The sequence below is a fragment of the Strix aluco genome, chromosome Z (genome assembly GCF_031877795.1).
Source record: "Strix aluco isolate bStrAlu1 chromosome Z, bStrAlu1.hap1, whole genome shotgun sequence".
Lineage (NCBI taxonomy): Eukaryota > Metazoa > Chordata > Aves > Strigiformes > Strigidae > Strix > Strix aluco.
The window spans coordinates 62,119,324-62,141,738 of record NC_133971.1 but is presented as its reverse complement, the minus strand read 5'-3'; the positions used below and the strand labels follow the sequence as shown (position 1 = coordinate 62,141,738).

Sequence of the window (22,415 nt, the reverse complement as noted above, 5' to 3'; positions counted from 1 at the left end):
TGCAAAGCAGAGATTGTTTTTCTCTTGATTTGACAGACTTTTAAGACTTACGACAAGGGGAGAGAATTCTAAAGCATCAAAGGATGCAAACTGTTTAACGCCAGCAACCAGCAGCTCCCAGACTCTGTGTCAAGGGAAAGGGCATAACAAAATCAGCTACTACTTCTTCATTCTGGATAGCATTTTTATGACTCTCTCCTATCTGTATCATTACACTTCTATTTCTGACTTTAAAAGAAGAGTGGGGTGGAACACAGACAGGCCCTCCTTCTATCAGAAGATTCCTTCCAGACAGATGAAAAGCACTGGATGTCCCTCAGATGCTCACAGCTCTATGCAGGAATTACAAGACTGCTCTACAGCCTGAGTTTGGCTCAGACAAATCCTTCGGAAGAGCTGCGTTGCACGCTTGTGAACCATCACATTTTTCAGGCACTCAAGATGCTGTGGTTTCTTATCATTTCCACAGTGGAAGCGATTCAGCATCACTCCCAGTCTGAGCTCTATTATCTGATTCTAGAAATATAACCTTTCTTAAGCTCATATACAAACGATTATTCCATTTTCCATTTTGTAAAAGCAGAAAGTTATTGAAAACTGCTACAGAATAATGGAAAATAGGAACACTATTTCTACTTCCAGCTAGATGACAGGATTAACTACAGTCAACCCTTAACTACAGTCAGTCTTGGCTGACATTTGTGTGATGTGTTCTCAGAGACCCTCAAAGTCAAAGGCTTCACACATTTCCACATGTAAAATACTCCAGTATTCCACTCAGATATTCTTCCCATTCACTTCTATTTCCTACCAGTCATGGAAAGGTAGCACGTACATCCCTTTGTGTAACCATCTTTCACAGCTTTTGAAAATGGAGCTCTGAACATCTTGCTACCTTCTTCTCAGCTCATGGGCATTCCTTGAATAGGCTCTGCTATCTTTAACGGTTACACACACATAACATGCTTTGTTTGCTAGATGAGAGTCAAGTCACTTTGGATATTGTTAAGACCTTAAATGCGTGTCATTAAGAGAATGTAGAAATTGTTTCCCTCTCCAGAGCACTTTCAAAGTGAAAGTAGTAAGTTAGGGAGGTAACACAGAATTAAGAATCCTTTTCAGATGAAACAATTCAGAAGAACCTAACAGGAAAGAAATGCCTACATCTGTGTGTTTCTGTGGGGAACAGTAAGGCTTCAGTCTCACAGTGTACCTTTGAAGAGCACCAGTTCTACAATGTTTACACTGCTCCTTGGGAACTTTCCTACAAGCAGGAAATCTGCAGTCAGGGCACTGCACAAAGCATGACAGGAGACATGCCAAATTGCAATGTGTTTGTTCAATTGAAGGATCCTTTTTTCTACATATGGGCACCTGCTTTATTCCAGGTATCTTTGTTGTGTCCAAGTATCTTTATTAAAAAATAAAAGCTCAAGATAGACAGTCAGTAAGCAGTGTAAGAAACAGTTCAAAATTTTTCTCTGTGTGTTATGTCATGGTAACTACAATGAAGCGTGTTAAATGCTGCCCAAGATGACAAAACAAAGGATGAAACAACATCCTGAGTTGCAAATTACTCTTCTTCTTTTAATCAGTGTTAAATATACACTCGTATCTTCTGAAGAGAAAATATTTTCACCTGAAGAATAACTTAAAGGTATAATCAACTAAAAACATCCTCCCTTTCATTAGTCTTTCCATCTACAAATACAAAGTCAAAAATTTGACAGGATAATTTTCTGATAGTATCTTTTCTTTCACTCTTAAACACCTAACACATTTGAAAAACAGGATTATTGTACATTATTAAACAAAGTTCATGACAACAGAGTTCTGAACACAAAAGCCATAAGGACACTGGCTTTTTTCATTTTAAGGAAAAAAATACAAATAATTCTACCTGAGAAATTATCCCTTATGATGTAATGTTTATGATGTAATGTAATGGTATTAGTAGGATTTTACATCTCTCCTTAATTAGGCAAAGCTAACAAGGTTACCATACCAATTGAAGAGCCAGAGCGACAAGTTGTTGCCAGAAGCTGAGTAATTTACTCCAGTGCTTCAGTGGCAGGAGACCACTGGAACTAAGAGGACTGGCAGGAAAAAGCATACATACAGCGCACCCCAGGATGAAAACAGCAGGGAAGCCCCAGAGTGCACCTGAAATGATACAGTAGTAAAACCACCACAGGCAGTAGCTATTTCATCTCTCCAGAACTGTATACACTTGAGTACACAGCTGAAAACCACAGATCAACAGAATGCAAACCACAGACTCCATTTACCTCTACCCAGTGAAAGCTGGAAAAGCTGCGATCCATAGATAGCCTTTCTGCATTAACAAGGAAAGAATGGATACAGGTTTGTTGCAAGTAAAAGATGAGCTTCATTCAGTACCTTGACACTGGTTCACAAGTACTCCTATCTGTAGCATGTATTATAGTCGTAACTCACTAGCAGCTCTAGTGCCCTTGTCTTCCTTGCACAGCAGGACTGGAACAAACTTGGACACGCATGCTTATATGAAAGCTATCATCCCTCTCCAAAATACTGAAGAAGAAAGCTTACTTCATTGATCAAAAGCACCAGCAAAAGCAGGAGGAGAGACTTGCGAGTCTTCCACTTCTCCCCAGCCAAAGCCTAATGTTACAGTAACACTTCACTTACAATTATGCTACTGCAAATCTGATGGAAGTTAGTATTTGTACACACTTCTGCTTACACTTAGAGAAAAGATCTATGATTCTGAGATCTCTGTTCTGTGAGCCCATGTTAAACAGAAAACTATCAGTACTCCCTTTTCTATCTACTTAGAAAAATACAACTATCCCTGCTTTCTTATAAGATCTAGACAAAACTTTTACATGGAGAACACATTAACTGGGACATCAAAACCAGAATATTTATTTTTTCATGGGAAAGACATCCATGCGGCATACACCTTAATGTTCTTAAAAAAGAAAAGAAAGGAAAACCAAAAAAAGCAGGTAACATTCCCTGTCGTAACTGCCTGCAGTGGTGGTTCACAAAAAAACCCAACTGTTATTGGAAGATGTAAGATGTAGATAGTTTCTCCTTCCATTCATTCCATATTACACCGTTATCCAATACCTCCTATGTGTAAAGCATGTGGGTCGCATGCATTCTGTGTAATAGAAACATTCCACTCCCAGGAGCAACCTGCTGCATCTTGTAGGGATATATCAGTCTCAAATCATGCACATTTGAGGTACTCATAACTCTGGTGTTTAAAAGTTATTCACAGGATCTCCTGAAAAAAGAGGAACTTCTCTGGGATTCTTCCACCCTATCCCTCTCTTAAGCTTGAGAAGTGAAAAGTCCCAAGGTTTTGATGATCCCAGGAAAGCCTAAGCCACCTGGCCCCTGTTTACATTTAAATAGTCAACTGCCCATAAGTTTACTGCAACATTTCTTCTCTATTCCCTTTGTGCAGCTTTTCTTTCAGCTTCCCTTCTCTTCAGCTGCCTTTAATCTTTTCCTTTAACTACCTGGAAAATGCATGCCTGTTAAGCAAAAAAAGATAAACATCTCCTTACGAAACAGAAGAGAAGTTACAAAAGGAACAGATCTTGATGCCTTTGGAAAACAGGAAATCACAAACTGACAGTTTCAAGGATAGCAGGCACGCTCTATTAGTAGTCAGGTGGTCAGTAGATTTGAATAACATCATCCCATTCATCAACAGGCCAGACACCATTGTACTGCACATTGGATGGTGAGCTCTTCCAGTCCCAGATCTTCACAGGAACCTTCCAGTCTGGACCATAGTTGGCTTCAACATACTGAAGGGATTCACAGGGCACGTGTACTTTGAGTTCTACAAATTCAGTCCAACAGAGAGTAAACTTTGGAAAGAGATACCTGTGTCATAACAAAAGAACACAGTCACTGGCAGAAGACTGAAATACACCTCTAAATAAATTCTTGGAGAAAGCAAGCAACTGTAGCAAGTGGCCATGTTACATTTACAGTATTTTTTTTCTTATTAATAACTTCCTATCTATGAAATATTATTTACATACTGGACAGGGGTGTTATCAGCAGTAACTGGTCAATATTTACCGCATGTTCTTAGGAAGGCATATTTCTCATTCTTTTCCTGCTTATTCCTGTATCACTCTGCTACCTATAGGAAATCACTCAGTCCCTGTCTCTACTTTCCTACTTACAAACTGAATTTAACAGTTACCTCATTTAGAATTGTGTCAAGAGGATGATACATGTTATTTGGTAGGGGAGATTTTGATAAAAGCAGCATTAAATACTTTATTATGTGTCAGGCCTTTTCTAAAAACAAGTGTTTACCTTTCTTCAATCTTACCAAACAAAGCATGCAATTCTCCCTCAGTTATCCATTTTAAACATGGTCCCAGACTTGGAGCAGCTGTGAAGAATTAAGATACAGCTGCCACCCTGTACTTTCTGAACCTTCTCGGCCCATTCAAATTTTAAAAATAATTTATTCTACCAAACTGACCTTGTTCTGCACCTGTTGTTTTCTGCAGAAGGACCAACATAAGCCGCACCTATAAGTATGCTTACACCAGTGGAGGTTCACAGGTGAATTTCGGTTTGATCAGAATGACATCCTATAGGAGCACAGTGTCAAGTTGATGTGTTAAACAAGGAAATATCAAAGCCTATGCACTATTCCTGCAGAGGGCCACACCACTTCTGACTCTGCGAAGTCTTCCACAGAAGAAAGTGATCTTAAAATTCCTTTTCACGCATTAAAATGAAACCATATGCACTTAGACCTTTTGAGAAAGAAGGTTAAAAGATAGGTGCATTTGCATGAACTAAAAACCCCAAGGGTTCCTCTAAGCATAAAGTTAATTTTATTTCTAAGTGTTGAGCAAACAGTATCAGAAAATAAAACAACCTTGCTTTTATGCCTTAAATGGAGGGGGAGAAAAAAGTGATCAAGGACTTTTGGATGTATATCCAGAGAATACTCATTAACTCTAAACTAAATCAAAAAGCAAAAACATGCCAGCTACCAAAGGGAAAACAAGGTAAACAAGCTTTATTAGTGGATCTATAATCATCAAACAGCTATTTAGCTGTTACTAACCCAGGAAATCATTCGTCTCAGAATTTCAGTGGGCGTGCATATGCAAAAGCTAACAGCAAACCACTGAAATAATATATACTCCAGTGTGAACTCTGAATAATAATTCTAAGGAGAACAAACGGGTAATTTAAATAAACTAATCTGCAAATTGAAACGTCGATTGGAAATTTTACCAAAATAATTATTTAACTATTATTTAAATCAAATGATAACATTCATTGATGAAAAAAATGTAGCTTTCAGTGATGCTTCACACTACTGGAATCCTTCCTCATTGTTTGTTCATTTCAAGTGGCTGGGATAAGGCTACATACTCATGTACATATAGACTGCTCATCATTTTTTCTTTCAATTTCAGTCCCATCAATCTTCAGACATAACAGTACTGAAAAGATTTTACACAAAGTCCTCTACATTAAGACCTACAGAATTAACTCATTTTAAGGTTTAAAGCATACAGTACAGATTTGATTCCCAGATTCAGTTTTTGTAAATACTTATCAGCTGAAGAATGCAACAGTCCAGCATTAATTTTGTAAACAAATAGGAGGACTCAATTGCTGTAACTCCAAGACAAGACAAGGAGGATGTACATGCTTGCTTGTGTCTGCAATGTTGAGGAAGTATTTGTGTACATGAAAATGTGAAACATACAACCAGACTTGTAAGGTTTAGAAACCAGCTCTCCAAGGAAACAAGAGCCTAAGAATGACTAATCAAAAAATACTTTAGAGACTAGATGAGAAATACTTTCATTCTTCATACTTTTATTTAGCAAGATGTATAGAAAGTATGCCTGTGCAAATATTTAGCTTTCTGAAGAAAATGTCTTTTACCCTTCATTTCTAAAAACATACTATCTTGGAATAGAACTCTCACCCTTATCTGTGACGATCTAGTAGCAAACAGTATCTCTTCTTATACTACATAAACAGCTGGTGAGATTCCTTTAAAAGTGTTAAAGTGGATTTAGGATTCAGCATGATCTAACAATATGACTGATCTCCTCACTCTCCCTTCCCCAAAAATTTGTAAGGGCTGAAGACTAAGCAAAATTGAGGGTCATTCTGGTGTTGCAGGCATTCAGATCAAGCATACTAAATCATCACACCTCACAGTTGAAAAGCTGTGATCTTTTTTCTCTTTCTGAAAAGGTATTTTGAATAATGCATATCTGGAATTATTCGGCTAAGCATTCTGAACAGCCATGTTCTATCAAGGGCTCAGGGCCTTTATAATGGTAAACAAGCAGTTTTCTTGCTCCTTTTCTGTATGGATTAAGTACAGTAAACTATGCCTAAGAAACACGAGTTCAGACTTAGACACTACCATGTCTAAGCAAATTAAGTTCTTACTGAACTAGAAAGCCATGTTTGTAAACTTTGAAAAAAAATTACCACCAAAAATAAGTACTAGGCTACAAGAAAAGTGTTTTATGGAAGCTGGAGTTCCAAAAGAGCTGCAATATTCTAGGATATAGGGGCTGGAGCATAGCACAGGTTCACATCTACCTTCTGTTCTCATGCATTGGACCAGTCATATCAAAGGTGGAAAAAAACCATCTCTCAAGTACCCAAGGCCTGATGCTACAACAGAATTCTGAAAGACCACATTAACTCCACTGGCATGGAAACAGTTATTGCAATTTAGATACAAAGGAAGCACAAAGAAAAGGAAAGGAATTTAGTGGTCAGCTTCCTCCTCAGAATGCATCACAAAGTCCTCTAAAATCTTGTATGGAAAAAACAGACATTAAGCCTGCTTTGGAAAACTGTGAAATTGTTGCTGTGCTATAAGAAAAATACTCTGCAACATAGCACATTTTCTGTGGGAATATTCCAAGAGCTCTTCCTTTACTCTACGCCTTTTGACTCTGGTCTTCAAAGTATCTTCCCCAATCTTTGTTTATCATTCCAGAACAAAGATAACTAAGACAAGGACTCAGACATTACCACCATTCCAACACTCCAGTCATAGGAGTCATCCCACCACATCTCCATGATGCCAGTAAGATCAAAGACCTGCAGGCATGTGCACGTTTCTAACTTCTCTTGTTTATTCCCCATGCTACGTGCATTTGCATTTAATTTGGGCCCCCAATGAAGCTGGCCGCGATTCCTTTGTGCTGCTCTTCAGGTGCTCTCCTGCTGACCTGTGATCCCTCTCCAGGCTCTGAGCATCTATTGCTGGCACTGGCAAGAAGCTGGTAGGACTGGGATGGATTGAGGTTCTTCTCCCCCAGTAACTTTGGTTTAAAGCCCTCTTCCACAGGTTGGCAGGCCTATGACCTATCACCTTCTCTGACAGAAGGATATCATCAGCCCTCAGTAGACCAGGTTTCTCGAAGGGAGTCCCATGGTCTAAGTAGCCAAACCCCTGGCTGTGGCACCAGTCCCGTAATAAATTGTTGATTTGCCAGATGCTATTGGCACTTTCAAACTGCTTCCCTTTGACCAGGAAGATTGATGAAAAAACTACCTGCACTGCAGAGTCCCTTACCACTGCTCCCAGGGCTCTGTAATCCTGCTTGATACTCCTCAGGGTACTCCTGGCTCTATCATTGGTGCCCACATGAAACAACAGCAGTAGATAATTAGTCAGTGGACTGTATGAGGCTCAGTAGTCTCCCAGTGACATCCCTGGTAGGAGCCCCCAGTAAGCAACACACTCCTCTAGACAGTGCATCAGGTCGGCACATGGGCGCCTCCATACCTCTCAAAAGAGTCACCTACTACTACCACCCATTGCCTTTTCTTAGTTGTACTGGTGGTTATACAGGAAGCAGACCAGGCTGCTTTACTCAGCTCCGGCGCCTCTCCTGATATGACGGGTCTTTCCTCTTCAGTCTGCAGAGCAGTGAAGTGGTTCTGCAAGGGCATCTCACGTTTTGGGGGAAGTCTCTTCCTCCTGCAGGTCCTTGCCATTGCAGCTTCCACTCTTCTGCATTATTGGCCCCCTCCCTTCTGTGTGCCTGTGGGGGAGTTTTTGGTTGTTTGGCCATGGGTCCACTGCAGACTGTACTTGGAACCAGCTATCTAACTCCTCCTCATCCTCCCTGATGCTACAGCCTTTTCACTGCTTCCTACAGCTCAGCCACCTGCTGTGAGGCCCTCCACCTGGGCACACCTTTTGTGGGCAGGTCTGCTGCCTGTCCCTGTCCCAGGAGGTCTAGGCACTTCTGCAGTCTGAGGCCTGCGCTGCAGCCTCTCCCTTCAGCAGCTCTGTCTGGGTGCAGGCATCGGCCACTGCTGGGGTAGATGTTGCAGATCCCCCAGCCAGAGCTGCAGCCTTGGCTCCCAGACAAGTGCCCACCGTTCTGCCTGTTGTGCAACAAACACAGTTTTAAAGACTTCTTTCTCATCTTAGCTGTTTAACTCAGAGCTTGTCACAGTCCAGATAAGATCTACTTGATACATTAGATGCCATCATTGCTTTTGATTTCATGAGAGAAGTGACATTTGACAAGCCCAGCACCTCTCTAGTAAGGCATAGTACTGTTCTGTTTCTACTTCTCTGGTCTCAAAGTGCAAAATCTCCACTGATTCTCCTCCCACAAAGAGCACAAACTCTGCCAGAAAACAACACAAAAAATGACAACACTAAGCACTAACTTGTTCAATTTCTTTCCTATTAGAGGTACAAATCCAGTTCATACTTAAATTTCTTGCCCGATTTGGCCTGAGTTCCTCCATTCCATATATGGTTACCCTCTTCATAGAAGAAAAAAATATCAAGTTTCACATCATCTTCTCCCTGGAAAGACAGTTCCAAGCTGTCTTCTACCTGCAAGGCAAAAAATACACACTGTATATACTCATAAAAATACAAGGCTACTTAAGTCAGCAGGTTTTGGAAAACAGATTTATTTTGGTCAGGTATGCAGAGTGACTCCTATTCTAGCTGAAGAAAAGACACTAACTCTGCAATTTCTTTCTTTTTTTTCCATGCCTTGAGAACATTGGAGATTTTCTGCACCTCAGTGGGACTACCTTCTCTTTCCTTCCTTTAGTCACAAAAGCTTCAGCACCATCTCCTTGTCCTCTGCCACAAGCAAAATAATCTCAGTGAATAAACACGATTAGTAGGTGTCTTCATTTAACATACTTTCTCTATGATAAAACACTCACTAGCAGCAGTCATGATACTTACTTGAACTGTGGCTGAACCTTCATAATCCTGTAATTTTGTTTCTTTTCTCTACCATTCTGCAGTGCGCACTCTGAAAAAGCTAATAACGAACAAGCCCAGTGACCGCCTCAAGTCATCCTTCCTGTTCTACTAGTTTTACATACAGGGCTACAGGTAATCTCAGGGCTATCACCAATCCTCCCATATGATGAGTCTCATCTAATCTCAAAGACTAAATTCTGCCTTAATCCTTAAATATCCCTAGAACCACCGACACAGATTAGGCCCCTTTAAAACTTATTAAAAACTTCTGAGGTGGAATTCAGACTCCCAACAGGGCTGAAGCTATTCGGAAGGGTATTTTCTCACACACTGTCCAAGAGAACAAGCAAAAATCAACAAGATTATATGTTTAGGTAAAACCCTACTGAGTAAATGTCTGCCAAGGAGACTTCAGATACCCACTTATATGTAAGTGATCTGCAGCTGTACCCAAATTTACAAACTACAGGAAGACTCATGAAGCAAACTGTTCATTATCTAGGTACCTTGCCAAATTTGTGCTTCAGTGGTAACCCTGCTTTCTGAAAGGCTGGAATGATATCTGCTTTGTAGTCCCTTATAAAGACTCCCAAATCCACATCTTTGCTGTGAGGAATGACATTGCACTGTCTATACCAGCCTGAAGGAAAAAACAAAGAGGAGTAAAACAAACTAGTTAATTCAGGAACATGATAAATGTTTCAGTACAACAAAAGCAACATAAAAATGAACTGCCACAAGGTCGCCAGGCAGAAATCTTTGAATAAGGCCATAAACAAGACTTCTGCCTTTCTCTAGTATGAAATGAACAACATTGAAGAAAAAAAAATTTACTGCGCTTATAGCCAGCTCTTTTCTCCAAAGCCAAGCATGAGACAGAAAACATGAACTCTTTCAAAGATAAAATATCTTCAGTTTTCTAATCTAAAGGGCTTTAAAAAAAATTATTCTTATCTGGGCCCAAATCTAATCAGCAATGAACAATTACATAGCTACAGCTGTGCTTTTAATTTGAATTTATTATATTAAATAGTATCCAATACATTAATCATCTTTCAATCACCACGGCAAAACAGTAAGACAAGAAGTGGGACATCCTTTTTTCTGCTTCATAAGCAGCTTTTAGTAACTGTTCATTCAGAAAATTGTGTTTCCTAGGACTAAACAAATACAAGTCGAACACGAACACACGAGTTTTCACAACCTATTTAAATAATAAAAGAATCTTCACCAGTGAGAAGATACTACTTCCATCTTCAGAATTGAAAACTTGCAGTACCTACTCTAATAGGCTGACATTTTATTAAAAGGATGTTGTTTAAAATAAATGAATAAATACATGTAAATTATATTTTAAAAGTCAGTGATAAGGACCAAATTGCACAGCACAAAAAAATCAGGTGAGAGTCTACACAGACAGCAGAAATATGTGCCCATCACTGTTTTCCCACAAGCATTTCAGTAAATTCCAAGTCATGCAATTTAGGGAACTGCTGATTACTTTCTAAGGAGTGATGAACACAACACAGGTAATTGTTAACAACATTAAATAGTTCACTGGAAATTTGCTCAGCATCTCCAAGGTCAGGTTTCTAAAGAAAAAGCATTTTGTCACAAGCAAAAAGGCTAGCACCACATATTACCTTCCAACCTGGTACATTTAAACTCAGCTGACATCACGAGCAATAGAGAATGAAATGTTTAAAATTTCAGATGAGTTTAAAAATGCAACATAACACAAATGTTTTACCAAGGCATGTTCCACTGCTCAGCCAGAACTTTACTCCTAAGTTATTCAATGTCAGGGCAGCCAGATGGAGCAATGATTTTGCTTTTTTTCTGAACTCCACTGCATCAAGAGAGGCATCATCAGGATACAGCTGGAAAGCAAAGGAAGAATAAGCAAGCTATTGTCAGAGAGCAAACTTGTCCCTTCATTTTTCAGTGTCCTAATTAAAAATGACCTTAAAAAATTTAATTAACTAATCTCCAGGAAGTATCTGTTTTTGCATATACAGCCAAGTTTGAGAACATGCACTAGAACAACAAGTCAAAATTTAAACTCTGAAACATCAATCTTCAGTTTTTCCAAACTAGCAGAATGTAAAGTCACAGTAAAGGAGAGTGAGAATAACTGTGTTAGACACTGATTCTCAGTACTTGGCAACAACACAGATGAACTCTCGTTCTGCACACTGAAGTCAATACCCAGAGTCCACGGGAAAATAAGGCCAAAAAAGTTACTTCCTGCACATTAGTTTACTTGGCGCCACCAAGTGTTGCAACTGGATGTTGGCAATTTCTGCCACAGAGTAGAAACAATGTGAACAGAAAAATCATGCCCACCTTTCAGCTACAAAGTGTGGCAAGATCTTCTGTTAATGCAAAGCTGAAAACAATAGGCCAGTTTGGGCAAACGTTACCAAATCAAACACAGGAACAATGCACCACCAGTCAGCTTCACGACTGATTTCATTAAGAGCTCTTGGTCAACAAACAGTTGAAATGAATACTTACTTTTCACAACAGATGCCAGCTATTCATTTCAATATTAAATCTCCAAAGTTCAATATACCTTCTGAAGCACATATTCTCTGCCTGTGGCAATCACTGCCTGGAGGTTTTGGAGCTGTACTGGAGCATGTTTACAATTTCTGTCCTTTACAGGTGAAGTGAAAACACACAGGTAGCCTTGGGTATAGTAACCCTCCTGCTAAATGTATGGGGATCTATGGCCTGCTAGACAGAATAAGGATGGCCTTCCCTTCCCTGAGAAGTCCCTTCCCCAAGACCTCAAATGTCTGAAGAATGGTTCAAACCTCTAGTATCCTCTTTTTTCCCCTTCCAAGAAATCAGAGATGGCTCAAATTCAGCAACCTGATTCTGACTCCACAGTCCTAACTGTGGTAACTCTTGAAAAGGACTGAGATACGAAGTGGTCAAGTTAGGACAAAATGCTCCCCATACTGCACCAGAAAGTTTTCTACTGTCTGCTAAATAAGGTAGCAATATTCTAAAAAGAATGCTCTAAATAGTCGTGAAAACATTAGCTTACATGGTCAAAAAACAATGAAATAAGTAATTTTGGAATGAATATAGCACTTGAAATAAACTGAACTAGGAACACGGAACTGCAGCATACAGTTCAAAAGAATATATAAAATGAAATATTACTCAGAATTTTGATAATTGCCATATGGAAAATTTTCAACCACAAAGATACATAAGATCTTAGCCTTATTTACATGAAATTTATTTAACAGGAACAATGCATGAGAAGTATGAACATGCTGATTACCTCTTCTTTTCAAAGTTTTGGAAAATGGAAAAAAATGTGCTCACAAATAAGAAAGACCATGAATTTCCATTGAACTTTTATCACCACTTACTAAACTCTGTGGATTGAGTCTCACAGGCTGTATGTAGCTTTATGTATGCAAACAGTCCCATATAGGTAAAAAAAACAGTGAACTGTTTGTAGTTTTGAGTCAATCAGTGAAAACACGCATTACTTCTCAGAGACATTACCTGATTACCACTAACCTGAAAGAAAGCCCGAGCTTCTCTGTACCTACATTCGAGAAATCTAGAGTGTGACATCTCCTCTAGAAAACTGGATGGATTTTTTGGAATTTGAACTTTTAAGTCATCGATGGAAACATGCAGAAATTCTGGCCTGCAGGGAAAGAAAGATGCTACATTACCCCAGTGGTTCTCAACCTGTGGTCCACGGACCCCTGGGGGGCCACGATGTCATCACAGGGGGTCAATGAACGCTTAAAGTGGGGGTGGGGAACATCCAGCCCAGAAATATTTGATCGGGCCTGTGGCAAGCACTGCACCTCCTCTTCCCACAGCCCCTTCCCCTCAATGCTCCCCTCTAGTACTCAAGCCCTGCCCCACCTGCCCTGACACACTAGTATATTCAGTGCTAGTATGGTTGGTGGGACCCACTTTGATTAAGCAGTTTTTCTCTTAAAGACATTTTCTTAACCCAATGGCCCTCTTTAGAGCCACAATGGGGCTGAAGTCTGTTCCTCCAAGTGGTGGCTCTGGACCCATAAACAAAAATATATGGTGACTGAACACAAGGGGGCAGGTGAGAAGAATTGTAAAAACTTTCCATCAAGTTTTAATGTAAAAGTTGGCATCATATTCGGAATTAGCACATTAAAATACCATAAAATGGGCCATTTGAGCAAGAAGCGCATTGATGCTATTATTTTAAATTCATATGGAATCATTGCAATAAAGATATTATAATAGAACTGTGCATTAACAGATTCACTTACTTCCCCTTCTCTCCAAATTTGAAGACTCTTCATGAGAAAATTGAAATAAATATTTGATGCAGTCTGGTGCTTTAAATCGTGAATTAAGTCTTGGTGGTCCGCGGCCACAAAAGGTATTTAAAGGGGGTTCGTGGTGAAGGAAAGGTTGAGAACCCCTGCACTACCCCATTTAATTCCTTTACAAACCACAAGCCACTTTTTCCTCTAGCTCAGGTTAAAATCTTAATGCATACTCTAGCAGTGATTCCCCTGTCCAAATACCCACACAACTGATTATCAAAGAGTAACAAGAGCTTCAACAAATTCCCCACACACTTCAGAATTTTCTTTTAAAAGAAGTTCTATGCCTGTAAGCCCACAGTTAGTTTGTCAGATCACTGATTCCTTTACTGACTCACAACTTGCACTGAATTCAGAGCTGTTGTTCACTGCATTTGAAAACTCAGACTATTTATCTAGTTGTCAAAGTATGGGATGCACTTCAGAACCAAATTTTACCCTGTACCTTAAGGCTATTTGTATTTAAAAATCTAAAACTGTTCAGCCTTCACAATGAATGGTGATATTTAACAGCTTACACAGTTGACTTCCAATGTTTAGGTACATAACTGGTACAAACTCCATGTTTCAAGAGGAAGAAAGAAGGGTGTCAATTTTAAGGAAAAAATTGAACAGATTTATTTTGACCTGGCAAACGTTTGGCTGGTTTTCCCTCATTTATGGTATATACACATACCCTACAGGAACACTGTTCTCAAAGCCTAGTGGTATGCGCTTGGCTTTGAAAATAGTGACAAGATTTGCCATGACATGTATTTCCTGAAATACTGCTATTGAAAGTTGTAGGGAAAGGCAGACATTTACAGTAACTTTACCAATGCAATGCAAAGTTTAAGCATAAGACTATGGACAAAAAACACCACCAATTCAAACATTTATACAAGAAAGGAGTTGTCTCAGCACTTCAGAGCATGGGTTAGATGCAGTGGTTGACACGTCTTTGTGTCAAATGTCACCTCTCTTTATTCATGCTCTTTAACATTGATTATTTGTATTGTTACTGAATGGATTTCTGTTGCTTCCCCTTTTCATTTAATGTTTCATATCTGTATTCAACTTTTGGATACATGTTGTTATAGAAAGAACACCAATTATCTATCAGCTAGTACTAAATTTCTTGCCACTTCTAATTTACCCCTGTGTTAATAGCACAGATGGCTATCAACAGATTTCAAACTTTTAAATATATTAATGGTAAACCACTGATTCTATCAGAAGATCCTCTGGTACATTCAACCTCAGTCATAACTTCTTTGACTTCTCTCATCCTTCTATGTGCTTCAGCCTGGCTACACAGCAACTTCCTCTAAAATGTAGTTCTTCATTTATGAATGGCGGGAAGCTCTTGTTTTCAGGTAAACAGAATTGGATAAATCTTCATACCTTAATTTACGTGCACTTTGATGGCTGAATCACACACGAGTTCAATTTTGCAACCTGACTTCAGGAAAGAGTTATTTTATATACAGGAGAAAAAGGATATTTTGGAAGTGCCATTATGGCTTTTTATCTCCTCTGTTTTGAACTCACTTTTCATACGCTCCAGGGTAGCGACCAAAGTGGAGTTTCCGGAAAGGCACAAACTTTCTGTCCATATATTGCTTGAGTCTTAGGGGGCCATGCCAGAGATAATTGCCACTCCTCTCATAGAAGACCACCAGGTGAATGGCATGAGATGCCAGTTTAAATATGTAGTGCAAGGGAATTTCAATACCAGACAGGTCATCCATCCCATCCAAGCGGGGGTCTTTGTTTATAATCTTTAGCCACTGGAACCCCATTTTCTCAGCAGTTCTAAAAAGGCCCACCTAAAAATGAGAGCGAAGGACAGACAGGAAGAGAGATAAAAGCTAAAGATTAAAGAAACCAAAATTCAATGCTAAATGCTTATCATTATTGCTCATTTTCATTTCCTAACCTGACTTCAGCACAAAATACTCAAAAATTTCTAAGACCTTAAAGATCAGCAGCCACAAGCAATTCCAACCACTATTTCCTTGTCTTAAATTTTGTCCCTCAAACTATTCAATACGACAGCATTCTCTTGGCAAAACTGGCTGCTCGTGGCTTGGATGGGCACACGCTTTGCTGGGTAAAAAAATGGTTAGATGGTCAGGCCCAAAGAGTTGTGATGAATGGAGTTAAATCCACTTGGCGGCCGGTCACGAGTGGTGTCCCCCAGGGCTCGGTTTTGGGGCCACTCCTGTTTAACATCTTTATTGATGATCTAGACGAGGGGATCGAGTGCACCCTCAGTAAGTTTGCAGACGACACCAAGTTGGGTGGGAGTGTTGATCTGCTCGAGGGTAGGGAGGCTCTGCAGAGAGACCTGGACAGGCTGGAGCGATGGGCTAAGGCCAACTGGAGGAGTTTCAATAAGGCCAAATGCCGGGTGCTGCACTTGGGCCACAACAACCCCCAGCAGCGCTACAGGCTTGGGGAGGAGTGGCTAGAGAGCTGCCAGTCAGAGAGGGACCTGGGGGTGTTGATTGACAGCCAGCTGAACATGAGCCAGCAGTGTGCCCAGGTGGCCAAGAAGGCCAATGGTATCCTGGCTTGTATCAGCAATAGCGTGGCCAGCAGGGACAGGGAAGTGATCTTATCCCTGTACTCGGCACTGGTGAGGCCGCACCTCGATTCCTGTGTTCAGTTTTGGGCCCCTCACTACAAAAAGGACATTGAATTGCTCGAGCGTGTCCAGAGAAGGGCAACGAAGCTGGTGAAGGGTCTGGAGCACAGGTCGCATGAGGATCGGCTGAGGGAACTGGGGTTGTCTAGTCTGGAGAAGAGGAGGCTGAGGGGAGACCTCATCGCCCTCTACAACTACCTGAAAGGAGGTTGCAGAGAGCTGGGGATGAGTCTCTTTAACCAAGTAACAAGCGATAGGACAAGAGGGAATGGCCTCAAGTTGCCCCAGGGAAGGTTTAGACTGGATATTAGGAAGTATTTCTTTACAGAAGGGGTTGTTAGGTGTTGGAATGGGCTGCCCAGGGAGGTGGTGGAGTCCCCATCCCCGGAGTGGTTAAGAGTCGGGTTGACACAGCGCTGAGGGATATGGTGTAGTTGAGAACAGTCAGTGTTGGGTTAATGGTTGGACTGGATGATCTTCAAGGTCTTTTCCAACCTTGATGATTCTGTGATTCTGTGACAACAAATAAATGTTTTAAGCCATGCTTAGACTAGGTTTGCTCCTTGCCATAGCACCCTTCTCTGCATCCTCAAACTGTTCTCTAAAGCTATTCTTGTGCTGAACTTGGCACTCCCAAGTCCTTGAACAACAATACCACTAATACAAAAACGATTACTGTAAAATCTTCTTTTATGATATGCATAAATATTTGTCTAAATCTCACCAAACACTGAATGTGGCACTAGGTAACAGGCTTTCATACTTCCACAGAAGAATGGAATGAAATTCTGGCTGATAAGAACTAATCAGCATCTGAAGACCCTTTCAGTTAGCCCCCTTGAACTGTTCTATACACGCATATCAGCTTCTCTGTGTGCTACAGATTTTATCAGCGAGCCACAAGTGAATGGGCAGATGGATTTATATTAAGTGAGCTACCACACAATCTTATTCTCCATTTCTTTAATTCCTTTACAGCTATAGGTAAACACAACTGCTGGGTCAGATCCAGCATGCCTCCACTCTTCACTTGAGTAAGACTCCTTCAGTAAAATAGTCTCAGTTCATTTTAATGTCTCCTGCTTTAAAAAAAGAAAAAAAAAAAAAAGCTGTTTGTTACTGGTATCTCTAGTCTGTATAAATTAATCTAATACATATTTACACATGACAACTGATGAAATAATCTTGGATTCCATTTTGTCCTTCATCACATGCTACACCTCTACTTTTAACACATCCATTTACAAATCTCAGAACACCAAAGAAAACTCCATTTTATTTTGTCAGTTAAGTACAAGGATGTACTAAAAGAAATGTAAACCAGCACACTATGATAATCTTTCCAGCCTTGTCACATCAATACCTGCATTTCCTCCTTGACAGATTCCCAGACTTGTGACTTATTACAGCTGTACCTACATTACAGGCTTAAGGTTTTCCTTCTTCATTTCTAACAGACCACCTTCTTTTTTCTTTTTGGCATGGCCTCTTCCTACACGTGTTTATGAATATTGCAGCCAGCTGCTAAAAACTTCTAGTTATCTGTAAATGACTCTTACTTCTAAAAAGTTTCCTCTACCAATACCCTTAGGAGATTTTTACACAATGAATTCAGAGGCCTTAATACAAACGCGAAAGCATTATGTCACAAAAATCACAGAACAGTTGAATGTATTACAATACACAAATGTGAACTGAAGAAAAGGCACTTACTTCATGTTTCCACGTTTTGTCCAGTAGTGCAAATGTAGTAAAGTCTCTTGGAGCACAAAAGTACTTGCATTCTGGACTGGGGCCATCAGGAGAACTTCTGATCTGTTCAATGTCTTTATTAACCAGTCCCAGAATCAAAGGATCGATCAAATACACTGGTATATTGTGACTGGATATTAAGCCTAGGAACTTCCTAACTACGTGCTGTTTGACAAAGGATAAAATTATGTTAGAAACACCACCTTTAAGTGTACAAATGTTAAAACATTAAAACTCTCTGACAGAATGAAAAAAAAAACCAACCCACTGACAGAAGGAAATCTTATCTCCCAATACATTTTCTGTGTGTGCACAATTCCATGCACGTCCATGAACAATTGTGGAAATGGAAATTTTCTCTTTCAGAAGAACAGGCTGCTCTCAGGCTTTCCGGGTCTCTAAGACTAGAATAAAAACCTTTCTGCTTCAATTAGAACTTTCTATAATTAAAGTACTCCTACCCTACAGTGTCAGACTTGAGAATGGACTCTAGGCTAAAGTTTTAGATTCTTTCCAGCTCTAGATTGAGTGAGAAAGCAGTTGAATAAATCAGAGATTATAGGATGAGATGTGATGCAGCATGTGGGTGCTGTGAGAGCTGGCTGATGTCATTCCGAGGCTGCTTTGCAACATCTTGAAAGGCCATGGTGGTCAGGAGCTGTTCCTCAAGTCTGAGAAAAGGCAAATCTCATGTCATCTTCAAAAAGGAGGATCTGGGGAACTCTGATCACTTTAATCTCACTCATCAGGAAGCTTCTGGAGCAAAAGGCCCTGCAAAGTCACATCCAAGCACATGAAGAACAGGGATGTGATTGGGAAAGCCAGTCCAAGGCAAACTTCACCTAATCACATTGACTGCCTTTGAAGTCTGTGGACAAGGCAAGACCAAGTCACTGTTCATATTTTGACTTTAGCAAGTCATACTTTGACTTTTGACCCACTCCCAAACAGTATCCCCAGACCTCAGGCATGATGCGTGCTGTATACAAAGTGTGATTCAGTGAGAAGGTAGGAAGTGAGCACTATCCAGTCTTTGGATACCAGTGTACCCAGGGCACTCAACCATGACAACATTGCATAGGAAGTTAAAAGCTGTAGCAAGAAGGCCCTGGGCCTGATGAGAGGATTTATTAACTTGACTCAGTGGAGAATTTTAATCAAGTACATTTAAATGTCCATGGCATACAGAAGATTTACAGCAATCACAGCCACACTGCTATTAAAAATGTAGCTGATGTATTTAACTGTAACAGTTAAATTTAATGACTTAAAGTACCATTCTAATCAGGAAAAAGTATTTGCTTAGAACAGCACTGTCAGGCTTTATGTCTGTTACATCTCAAGGTTTCTAGAAGAGCTGTGCTAAGAGAAAACAGTAGCCTACTGCCCAAGCTACTTGTCCAGCAAGCTGATCCTCACTTTCTAACTGAAGCTCTAACCTTCCTCCTGTCCAGCTGCTCAGTCTGTTCAATCATACTCCACAGACCAAACTCCAATTCTGGGACAGGGCTTTGGCTTCAGAGAGATGTAAAAACATGAAAACAAAACGCGGATCAACAAACAGAATTTACGCAACAGCACTACAAGCAGAAGCGATGCCACCCTCTTAGTGATCTCAGCTATATGGCGCTGAAAGGTAAGGGATAGGCTAGCATTATTTCTGTAGCTAAAACTAGCAGATCAGATTGATGAACAGGAAGCAAATCTGTGGAAAAATACCTACTTTCCTGCTATCCCTATCACAGCTGTAACCATTTCTCATTTCCATTTTAAACAGATGTTTTGAAACACTTCATAACTCAGTGAAGAAAGTATCTCCTAGTCCTTTAATACTAGAAAATCCCCAGCGAACCGGAAAGAGAACTGGACCCCGAGTTTGCCATTCCATGTGAGTCCTCTGAGACTTGCAGAAGAACTGTATGAACCAATGACATTGTACATACCCATCTAGTGCTGTCCTGGCCTGACTGGCTTCCTCTGACTTTGGAAAAAACTGCTCCATTCTATCAAAACCAAACAAGGGGATGGGGAGGGAGGAAAAAAAGAAAATAAGTAAGTTTCAGTTAAATTCCTGCTTAGGGTCTCTTTAACAGGACAGTCAGGGACATTTATCCAGTTAGAACATTGTAATTACAGCTGTGGTTATGCCTCTGGTCACTCAACCACAGTACTGAATGTGAAATCATAAACAACTGCTCTAGCTTAGTGCATTTAGAAGGACAATGCAAGCCTTGGGACTTTCCAGATATGCAAGGATTACACGATCAGGCCTCAGGTTGCTAAGTCAATATGACAGTAAATGTTAAAATAAGAAGGTGACAAAACACAAACACTGTTAGGCAGATACCACGGGGGTAAAGACAGCAGGGTGTGTCTCTGCTTTTCCACATGTAATCCTAGAGAATTAAATTTGAGAGTATATCCAGATGATAAAGCCAAGGCAGTTAGTGGCTCAGCTTTTAGCTTATCAAAATGTGAAGAATTTCTCATCCACAGCCTTGTTGTTTACAATGAGAATCTATAAAAAAATAAGTCAAAGGTTACAGTACCACCCAGCATTTATTAACCACCTGCATTTATTTTATTAAGAATGTCCTCACCAAAGAAAACTAACTCAGCAAATAATACCTATGCAGTTGTTCTGTAAAAATAAAGTTAGTTCCTTTGTCGAGTCTGCATTGCACCTGTAAACTATGAAGCCATCAAAAAAACGGAGTATCTCATTTATAGTAACATTTATCTCCTTTTCTATTACAGAAAATCACACCCAGCTAACATTGGACGGGTAATACAAAAGTAGGATTTTATCGTTAACATCTAGCAAATTATGAACACTGAATCACAAAGAGCTAAGTCAACTGCAGAAAAAGCTGGGTTTTCTTTTAAAAGCACCGCACTTGAAAAACCTGCAACCAGTAAATGCTGCCTTACTTGTTCTTTGAGAAGAGCCCTAAGATAGCACTTAGTTTGATTTCACTTTCCATAAAATAAGAGTAGGAAGGCTCGTGATTAAGTCTTGGAGGCTCAAACCTGCAGCTAAGAACACCGAACAGCATCCTATTTTAGAATTAAGAGGATGCCTCTGGCTGACATAATGACTTGAATATCAGACTGACAACTGAAATCTAATTGTACCCCTGCACCAGAAACTCGCTAGGACTACCTAGCCGCTTCACGTGAACATTACAGGAATTGTTAGCCGCATGAGGGAAGTTTGGGGTGGCAGGAATGCTGCTAAAGGACTCTGACGAGAGTAGACATCATCCTGAGTGCAGTACAGCTCTCCCTTACCTTCTGTGATAGGTAGAACTTGTAATAGTACAACTGGAAAAGGAGGAAAACCAGGCTGGTCAGAGAAAGGAGCGCCAGGACCACGTTCTTATTGATTTTCTGCATTAGTCTTCGGGGCGCTCTCAATCACCGCCTGGAAGCAGCGCGGCGACGCTCATCTTCTCCGATTTCCCAACTCCGCCCTGCGCGCCGGCCAAGGAAGAGGGGCCGCTGAGCAGGCCGTGCCGCCAGCCCGCCGGCTGCAGCCAGCAGGCCCAGCCGAGCGCCGCTGCGGCCCCCGGGAGCCCTGCGGGAGCCCCGCGGGCCGGCGGCGGGGGCTCAGCTAGGGGGCCCTCGTGGACTGTCACCCGCCGCGCCTCGCCTCGCCTCACCCCACCGCTACCCGCCCCGGCGCCGAGGCACCCCAAGCCCCGCCGGCCCAGCCCCCCCTTATCGGCGCTGCAGCTCCCCGCTGAACAGCACCGCCCGCCGCCGTGCGCGCATGCGCGGGGGGACCGAGCCCGCCCCGGTCGGGGGGGGCTGAGCGGGCGGTTCCGCCCTTCCCCCGCGGCCCGGCCTCTGGCCTACCGGCAAAAGAGGGTCTCTCAGCCCCGCCCCGCCGGGAGACCCGACACCCTCTTACACGCACCACCCCCCGCCCCCCCCCCCCCCCCCGCCATGTCGGAAGATAAAACGAGGAAAACTTAGGCACATCAGATTTCAGGTTATTGTGTCAATAAAGCCGCTTGCATCGCACGCAAATCAAAGACATCAAAATACTCCGCAGATCCTAAGGCACCCCTGCCACTCAGTGTGGACAGTGAGAGGCCTCCTTCCTCGCGGGGCTCTCCGTGGGGCGAGGGCTGAGGCACTGCTGGAGAATACCCAAAGGACAACCAAGAAATGATTGGGTAAGCCCCGCACCAGCTGCCCTCGAGCCCCATGGGCATGCACAACACCAAAGTCCGTCTGTGTATTAACTCTCTGATTCTCTCCTGTTTCAGGGGCCCTGGTCCCACACAATTATTTCTGCTTTCTGTGCGGAAATATTCCGGGGCAGGGATTTAGCCTCCATTTCATCCCATAAAGTTACCATGGCATATCCAGCTTTTCTTTCTCCATTGTGCACAAAGCTACTTCCCTC

At 41.3% G+C, this 22,415-nt stretch overlaps 1 protein-coding gene across 5 annotated transcripts; it reads right to left on the bottom strand.

The window, feature by feature from the left end:
• Positions 1-1,562: 1,562 nt before the first annotated feature.
• On the bottom strand, positions 1,563-21,663 carry FKTN (fukutin). 5 transcript variants are annotated; one of them, XR_012621590.1, is made up of 10 exons: positions 21,293-21,663; positions 19,945-20,004; positions 17,963-18,166; positions 15,151-15,428; positions 12,812-12,944; positions 11,019-11,148; positions 9,775-9,908; positions 8,754-8,881; positions 4,502-4,613; positions 3,756-3,885 (listed from the first exon to the last, which is right to left on the bottom strand). XR_012621590.1 is itself a non-coding variant. In XM_074812309.1 (9 exons), the coding sequence occupies exons 1-9, from the start codon at positions 21,395-21,397 to the stop codon at positions 3,672-3,674; spliced, it is 1,386 nt and encodes a 461-aa protein (XP_074668410.1). In that variant the 5' UTR covers positions 21,398-21,663; the 3' UTR covers positions 1,563-3,671. The 5 variants fall into 5 exon arrangements, 4 of the variants coding, with proteins under 4 accessions (XP_074668410.1, XP_074668413.1, XP_074668412.1 ...); XM_074812309.1 differs by lacking the exon at positions 4,502-4,613 and having other exon boundaries at positions 1,563-3,885; XM_074812312.1 differs by lacking the exon at positions 4,502-4,613 and having other exon boundaries at positions 1,563-3,885; positions 17,963-18,772; positions 21,293-21,312.
• Between the last annotated feature and the right edge of the window lie 752 nt (positions 21,664-22,415).